The sequence below is a fragment of the Alligator mississippiensis genome, chromosome 1 (assembly GCF_030867095.1).
Source record: "Alligator mississippiensis isolate rAllMis1 chromosome 1, rAllMis1, whole genome shotgun sequence".
NCBI classification, from domain to species: Eukaryota; Metazoa; Chordata; order Crocodylia; family Alligatoridae; genus Alligator; species Alligator mississippiensis.
Genome location: NC_081824.1, coordinates 1531605 through 1540024, shown reverse-complemented (window position 1 = coordinate 1540024; position 8420 = coordinate 1531605). Strand labels below are relative to the sequence as shown.

Below are 8420 nucleotides of genomic sequence, written 5' to 3'. Positions count from 1 at the left end.
CATCGGCCACCAGACCGGGGTGGCCCTAAGATCTCTACGATGAACTGAGACTTTTTCAATAGTCCCCGTGGCCTGCCCGCTGCCAGCTCAATCCCTGCCAGGGAGGGACTGGGGCTGGCTCTCCCCCTACTCTCTGCCCAGCTCCTACCAGTGTCCTGCTTGTCGGACACGGACCCCCTGCCACCCCCTGGCACATAATAGAGACGCTTCCCCCACCCTTGTCGGGGGTGAGGAGTAGGATGAGTGACCTGGGGCCCCGATCCCGCAATCAGATCCACGCAGGATGGGTGCGCTGGAGCCCCATCGCACACTCAAACACAGCCAGGACACGTGAGCTCATTCGTCTCTGGAATTGGTCTCCCCAGCTAGTTCAATGACAGGGCTGTCAAATGTGGGGGCGGTGACACACATTGCATGTCTCTCATCAGCTTCCAGCCTGCCGTGCATCCGCGCTGCGCATGTCCGTGCTGAGCTGGACACGGAGGGTCTGAACATCAATAATGCAGTGACGCCGACTGGATCGGACCCTCCACGCCCTTGCCATGCTGCATCCTGATCTCCAGAGCACTGGGGCCGAGACATGGGGCCAAGCTCACAGCCCAGACCCTCCCATGAGACATTTTGCCTAACAGCAAGGCCTGAGGGGTTGGTGGGATGATATATTTTGGGTGGGATGATGTATTTTGGGTGGGATGATGTATTTTGGGCTGGTCCTGCTTTGAGCAGGGGGCTGGACTACATGTGACCTCCTGAGCTCCCTTCAACCCTCACTGTCTGTGAGTCTAGGGCTCAGCCACACCTGATCTGCCCCAGGCTCAGGCAAACCCAGAGGCACGAGCCCTTCTGGGGTCCCTGTCCCAACAGGCTCCCAGCACCCCCCTGGCCTGCCTTGCAGCTTGCCCTCAGGCTGCTGCAATGACCCCTGCAGCTTGCAGACGCTGCAGGCTGGGTCCACGTGCCTGCCCCGTCCAACCGGGCACAGCCCTGGATCCGGGCCTTCCCTGACCAAAGGGGAACACTTTGCTGGCCTCACCCTGCCAGCCCCCCCTCAGCACTGTCACTTCCCATGAAAGCACAGCACAGACGTCTCAAAAACGGTGAGTTGAATTCAAGTCCCAGTACAAGACGTGCAGGTGCAGCTCCCCCGCGTGCAAGCCTCTGCTCTGCACACTGGACAGGTCTGGCTGCCGCGTGCCCTGCCCTGGACGAGAGCATCTCCTTTCTCGCTGCGTGTAACTGTGACCAGGCACAGGCAGGTGGACGTGAGAGCTGGCCGCCCCAGGGAGGTGTGGGGGAGGAGTGGAGACCCCTTGTCACTCCCAGGCCCTTCTGCCAAGCTGTCCAACAGCCGGTGCACACGTGGCTGTAGGGACCGTGCAGCGACACAGGGCCGAGGTCCTCACCCCTCTCCTGGGCGCAGGCACCTGAAGCCCTGAGCCCCGCGTGCCAGCTCAAGGCAGACACCTGCATCCATGAGCAATGGGCACAGCGACCCCCGAGACATCCCAGCCCAGCTCCCCCAGCCCTCTCCACCACCGAGGGGCCTCAGCCCAGGCCAGGACACCAGCCCTCCTCTTTCCCTCCTGTGCTGGCAGCTGGCAGCTCTCACAGGCACAGGCCACGTCTCCCCGGGCCCCGGGTGCAACCTGCTCCCCCAGCACCTCTTGTGCAGGGAACCGCGCTGCATTGCCCCACACCGAAGGGGAACAGTTGCCCCATCAGGGAACCACCAACGGCCGCGCTCAGGCCCTGGTGGTTCCTGCTTTGGGAACGGGGACATTGCCCCTGGCCCCCCCGTAGCACCGGGAAGCTGTGGGTCACAGCACACACCCAGCACCGGGGCCTGGAGGTCTGTGCCACCCACCAATCCTGCGACCCCGTGCCCTGGGCAGGGCAAGCAATGCCCCCTTCTCTCTGCCCAGGGCTGGAGCTGGTGCTATGGCGGGGTGCTGCTGGAAACAGACCCCCGCTCCTGGGGGTCACGTCCCATCCGTGTCTGGAACCACAGGAAGAGTCCATGGGAGGGTCCAGGATCCTGTGGCCCGGCTCCCACGCGGGGTCACTCTCAAGGCTGCCCTGAGCGGGGAGGGAAGAGTCAGGGGCCGGGGGGCTCAGCCCAGTGCCCCACAGCACCCACCCCGGAGGGCAGCACAGACACCCCCATGGCACGGCCCCATCTCCATCCACCAGCCCCACCAGCCCAGCCCCTACCCAGCCACGAGATGCACAGGGCTCGCAGCCCGGAGAGCTGCAGCAAGGGGTGGGGGGCAGAAACCCCTCCCTCTCTACTTGACCCTCCTGCAGACGGTGCCACAGCCAGTGCCGCAGCATAAGTAGCCATGGCCACAGGGCCTCTGACAGTCGCACATCTGTACGCAGGCCCCAATGCCCCTGGGCGGGGGGCACCGGCTGGGTCTCCCTGCAGGAAGAGGTCTCCGTGTCAGGCCAGCAGCGCTGCCCCACCTCAGCCCCCCAGCCCAGTCCCTGCCCAGGCGCAGAGACCACCCGGCGGACAGGCTCCAGCACATGCCCTCGTCCCCCCTGCCTGGGGGCAGCGTCCGGGCTTCACTGAAACAGTGCGTCACACGTTGAGTTCGGTGGTGTGGGGCTGCCCAGGGAACGCGGCCGGCAGCGCGGGTCTGAGGGACGACGGCTCTAGGATGACGGGGCCCCTTGCCCTGTTTCCCGCTCCCTGCCCACCCAGGGACCCCCTCCGGGAGCAGCACCAGGGTCCCCTGCAGCTACAGCAGGGCGGGCCCAAGGGCCTTGCACATCCCTGTCCCTGCCCGAGCAGCTCGGCCATCGCTCCTCGTCCCACCTTCAGCTTGCTGCCCAAGGGCCCACGCACACGCCTGCTCCTGGGGGAGACAGTCCCCATTCCTGGGCACCCCATAACCCAAGGGGCGAGCATCATAGTGGTCCTGCCGGCTGCAGGGGAAGCAGGGGCTGAGGTCCTGGGGGAGCCTGCGGACCTCTGACCAGGGCAGAGACGGGCACAGAGGAGAGGGCAGAAGCCCTGCCTGGGAATGCAGCCCCTTGCCCACTCCCCCAGCCGGGCCTGGGTCTCTGTGGTGGGGCTGGGGGAGCAGATGGGTCAGGGAAGGGGTCTCAAATCCTTGTCCCCTCCACCCTCCTCCACCTGGCTTCACCTTGGCCATGGCCCACACTAGTCATCCAGCGTCACGCTTCCCTGTGTCTCCAGCCATTGCCCTGGTGCCGTGATGCCTCTCGCAGCCTCCAGCCCCTTGCCGCCCACCTGGCACCTCTTCCTGCAGGACCAAAGTCTCCAAAATCTGTTTCCATTTCCACGGTAGCCGCCATAAGTGAACGTTTGGCAGCTCCCGGAGACCCAGTCATAGTAGTAGCATTTGAGGTGTAGCTTGCAGGGCCCGCAGTCCGGGGGGAGCCTGCAGATGTCTGACCCAGAGCAAACACCAGCAGTGAGAAGGGATATAGCCCTGCCCAGGGTCGCAGTCCCTTGCCCTCTCCTCCAGCCCAACTGGGTCCCCCCAGGGCCGTGGCAGTAGCGTGGGACGTGCATGTAGCAGAGCTGGGGGCCCTGGGGAGCTGGCAGAGGTCCCCCGGGCAGAGGGATGCGGCTCACATGGAGCTGCGCCTGCTCCTCGTCCAGCAGGATGAGATGCCAGGGGGCAATGCCCTCGCAGCGTGGCAGCTCCCATCCACCTGCCCGGTGCTCACACCACCCCCGGAATAGGGGGCAGGAGAGAGGCGCTAGGGCAGGTTTGGGGGCTCAGAGGTGGGGGCTGGAGGGGAGCACTCACCTGGAACGAGCTGCCCAGACGCAGGCTGCAGCCTGGCCAGGAGGGCGAGGAGCCCCGCCAGCACCAAGAGGCTGTCCCACTTCATGGTGCCGCCGTCCTGCCGTGCCCAGCACCGGGTCGGCCAGGCTATATACTGCCTATAAGTTCATCAGCTGCCTATAAGTTCATCACGGGGGCACAGAAGGGAATTGGTGATTATTTATTCACCAAGGCGCCCCCGGGGGTTACAAGAAACAATGGCCACAAGCTAGTAGAGAGCAGATTTAGACTGGACATTAGGAAGAACTTCTTCACAGTTCGAGTGGCCAAGGTCTGGAACGGGCTCCCAAGGGAGGTGGTGCTCTCCCCTACCCTGGGGGTCTTCAAGAGGAGGTTAGATGAGTATCTAGCTGGGGTCATCTAGACCCAGCACTCTTTCCTGCCTATGCAGGGGGTCGGACTCGATGATCTATTGAGGTCCCTTCTGACCCTAACATCTATGAATCTAAGGAGAAATGCAAAGTGCTGCACCTAGGGAGGAAAAATGTCCAGCACACCTACAGCCTAGGGAATGACCTGCTGGGTGGCACGGAAGTGGAAAGGGATCTGGGAGTCCTAGTGGACTCCAAGATGAACATGAGCCGGCAGTGTGACAAAGCCATCAGAAAAGCCAATGGCACTTTATCGTGCATCAGCAGATGCATGACAAATAGGTCCAGGGAGGTGATACTTCCCCTCTATCGGGCGCTGGTCAGACCGCAGTTGGAGTACTGCGTGCAATTCTGGGCGTCACACTTCAAGAAGGATGCGGATAACCTGGAGAGGGTCCAGAGAAGGGCCACTCGTATGGTCAAGGGCCTGCAGACCAAGCCCTACGAGGAGAGACTAGAGAAACTGGACCTTTTCAGCCTCCGCAAGAGAAGGTTGAGAGGCGACCTTGTGGCTGCCTATAAGTTCATCACGGGGGCACAGAAGGGAATTGGTGAGGATTTATTCACCAAGGCGCCCCCGGGGGTTACAAGAAACAATGGCCACAAGCTAGCAGAGAGCAGATTTAGACTGGACATTAGGAAGAACTTCTTCACAGTTCGAGTGGCCAAGGTCTGGAACGGGCTCCCAAGGGAGGTGGTGCTCTCCCCTACCCTGGGGGTCTTCAAGAGGAGGTTAGATGAGTATCTAGCTGGGGTCATCTAGACCCAGCACTCTTTCCTGCTTATGCAGGGGGTCAGACTCGATGATCTATTGAGGTCCCTTCCGACCCTAGCATCTATGAATCTATGAATATACCATCACCCAGCCTGGGAGCGGGGGGACCTTGCACAATGCCCCAGCTCAGCCCCTGCCCCTCCCAGGGGCACCGCGAAGGTTGGGAAAGAGCCCTGGGCCTCTGTGCAATGGGGCTGGGCCCAGCTAACAGCTGGCATGTGGGGCTCGCGGGCTCCCTGCTCTGCCCCTTCAAGCAGGGCCGGTCCCAGGCAGCACCTAGATCACTTCCCCCAGGCTGCGTCCACCCCGGGGGCTCTTGGGTTCGTGCTCATGGACTAAAGGTGCCCGGGGTGGGGAGAAGATGAGCCCTCGGCTTCCCTTTCCTGCTCCTGGCCGGCTGCACGGGGGCTGCTGCGGGCGACTCTCCTGGGCACAGGTGTGACGAGGGCAGGAGCGCTGGGCTGGAGCTCATGTTCCCACAGCATCGTACGGGGGGCAGGAGAAAGGGGCAGTCGGGGAGAGGCCCCGGGCAGGGACCACGCAGGCAAGGGGAGGCCTGACCCTGCATCCACACACAGGGGTGAATCCAGCAGCGAGATGGGTGCCATCAGGGGTGCGGACGGCACCATCGTGGAGGAGGGCGCGAGGGCTGGACGCGGGGCAGGGAGTGGAGCAGCCCCCGCTGCAGGATCCCGACGGCGCGGAGGGAACAGCACAGCTGGAGAGCGCAGGAGCTCACGGGCGCGGGCTGCGTCTCCCCGGGCCCTGGGGGCAGCCGGCTCCCCCGGCACCTCTCGTGCAGGAACCGCACTGCGGTGCCCCACAGCAAAGGGGAACGGTTGCCCCATCAGGGAACCACCAACGGCCTCACTCAGGCCTCAGGCTTCGGGAGCAGGGACATTGCCCAGCCCCATGTAGCCCCGGGAAGCTGTGGGTCCCGGCACGTGCCCAATGCTGGGGCCTGGAGGCCTCTGCCACCCATCAGCCCTGGGACCCCGTGCCCCGGGCAGGGCCAGCCATGCCCCTTGTCTGTGCCCAGGGCTGGAGATGCAGGGACACGAGAGCCAGGGGAGGTTGCAGGAAGCCGCAAAGCGGGGTCTTTATTGCTGCAGGAAGGAGCTGCGATCGTGTGGGGAGGGCGGTGCGGGAAGCAGATTGCTGGTGCTGGGGTCACGTGCCCCATCGGTGTCTGGAGCCAGGACGGGTCCGTGGGAGGTCCAGGACCCGCAGGCCCCGCTGTCCGTGGGGTCACTCTGGGGGCTGCCCTGATGGGGAGGGAAAGGCAGTCAGAGCGGAGAGGGAAGAATCAGGGGCCGGGGGCTCAGCCCAGCCCAGCACCCCACGGCACCTGCCCCAGAGGGCCCCAGCCCAGGGGTGGCACAGAGACCACCACGGCACGCCCCATCTCCCACCCGGCCCCTCCAGCACAGCTGGGTCCAGGCCCCTCCGCAGCCCTGAGACAGGACAGGGCTCGCAACCCCAAGAGCTGAAGACACGGGGGGGGATCTGCACCTCTTCATACGGCCCCCATGCATTCATGGCCACAGCCATTGCTGCAGCATTTCTGCCCCTGAGGACACAGATCATCGTTCGTGCACAGATCCACGCAAATCCCAGGGCCCGTGAGCTGGGGGCACCTGCCGGGTCTCCCTGCAGAGAGAGCACCCCGTGTCAGACCAGCACTTCTGCCCCAGCCTCAGCCACCCCCACCTCGGCCCTGCCCCGGGCGCAGCGACCGCGCGGCAGACAAGCTGCACCGCACGCCCGTGCCCCCGCTCCCCGCCACAGAGCTGCCTTGCGCCCGCAAAGGGCTCCGTGCAGACGTGGCCGCAGCACGTGGAAGTAGCTGTCACTGCAGCAATGCAGCACACAGGCACCAACGGGTCAGGGAAGGGGTCACAAATCCCTATCCCCTCCTCCCTCCTCTGTCTGGGCCTCCAACTCGGCACCTGGATCCACCTGCCCCTTTCCAGCAGCCGCACGACTCACCCAGCTTCACCCTTCCCTGCACGTCCGGCCATCGCCCCGGTGCCGCCATGCCTCTCGCAGCGTCCGGTCCTGGCAGGCTCAGCCCCTTCCCGCCCACCTTGCACCTGTTCTCGCACTCCAGGCGGGTCTTAAAGTTGTTAGCATTGCCCTGGCAGCCGCCATAAGTGAACTGTTGGCAGGTCCTGGTGACCCAGTTGTAGTAATAGCGCAGGAGGTTCATCTTGCAGAGGCCGGTTTCTGGGGGGAGCCGGCAGAGGTCCACTGGGTAGAGGAGGACGTCCCTGCCCAGCAAACTCAAGTCGCCTCCCGGCCTGCGCCCACAGGCCCGGAGACAGGCTGCTTCGGTGGGGAACCGGTTCCCATTGCCCCCACAGCCCCCATAGATGAACCCCTTGCATCTGCGTGTGGCGGTGTCGTAGTAGTACCTTGGCATGTAGGCCAAGCAGTTGCCGCTGTCCGGGGGGAGCCTGCAGACACCTGCAGCCCAGAGCAGAGACGGGAGGTGAGAAGCAGCACCCCTCGCCCTGCCCTGGCTGGCTCTCCCCGCTTCGTGGCACTAGCATAGGATGTGTGTGTTGCAGAGCCGGGGTCTCTAGGGAGCGGGCAGACATCCACTGGTCCAGAGGGGTGCAGTGCCACCAGGCAATGCCCTTGCAGCGTGGCAGCTCCCACCCTCCTGCCCAGTGCCCATGCTGCCTACTGGGACCGACCAGGACACAGCCCCACTCAGGGGGCACAGAGTCCCCAGGGCAGGGCTGTGGAGGCAGAAGAGAGGGGCTGGGGCCGGGCAGGGAGCACTCACCTCGAGAGAACTGCCCAGACGCAGGCTGCAGACCGGCCCAGAGGGCGAGGAGCCCCGCCAGCACCAAGAGGCTGCCCCACTTCATGGTGCTACCATGCCCAGCACCAGGCCGGCCGGGCTATATACTGTCACCCTGCCCGGGAGTAGGGGGCCTTGCACAATGCCCCAGCTTGGCCCCTGCCCCTCCCAGGGGCACCGGGAAGGTTGGGAAACAGCCCTGGGCCTCTGTGCAATGGGGCTGGGCCCCACTAACGGCCGGCACGTGGGGCTTGCAGGCTCCCTGCTCTGCCCCTTCCAGCAGGGCCGGTCCCAGGCAGCACCTAGATCACTTCCCCCAGGCTGCGCCCACCCCGGGGGCTCTTGGGTTCGTGCTGATGGACTAAAGGAGCCCGGGGCAGGGAAAACACCCGCTCTCTGCTCCCCCCCCCTGCACGCAGCCTGGCTGCTGGAGACCGTGGGCTCAGCACCCCGCCAGGGCCTGACCAGCTGCCCAGGGGCTGCGGGCTATTACTACCTGGGGTTGCTGCATTCAGGCTCCATGTGCTGCACATGAATAAACCCCAGAGCTTTCTGCCGCGGAGTTTTTAGCTCCTGGGTACGTGTTTAAATGGCACACCCAGCAGCAAAAAACACTGGAGCAATAATCCCTGGAGTTCATTCAG

General features: G+C 64.3%; 1 protein-coding gene across 2 annotated transcripts; it reads right to left on the bottom strand.

Moving 5' to 3' along the window:
- Positions 1 to 6037: 6037 nt before the first annotated feature.
- On the bottom strand, positions 6038 to 7866 carry LOC132250728 (BPTI/Kunitz domain-containing protein-like). 2 transcript variants are annotated; one of them, XM_059727842.1, is made up of 4 exons: positions 7759 to 7866; positions 6957 to 7433; positions 6480 to 6617; positions 6038 to 6232 (listed from the first exon to the last, which is right to left on the bottom strand). In XM_059727842.1, exons 1-3 carry the CDS (start codon positions 7841 to 7843, stop codon positions 6484 to 6486), a joined length of 696 nt encoding a protein of 231 aa, XP_059583825.1. In that variant the 5' UTR covers positions 7844 to 7866; the 3' UTR covers positions 6038 to 6232; positions 6480 to 6483. The 2 variants fall into 2 exon arrangements, with proteins under 2 accessions (XP_059583825.1, XP_059583830.1); XM_059727847.1 differs by lacking the exon at positions 6480 to 6617.
- Positions 7867 to 8420: the final 554 nt, after the last annotated feature.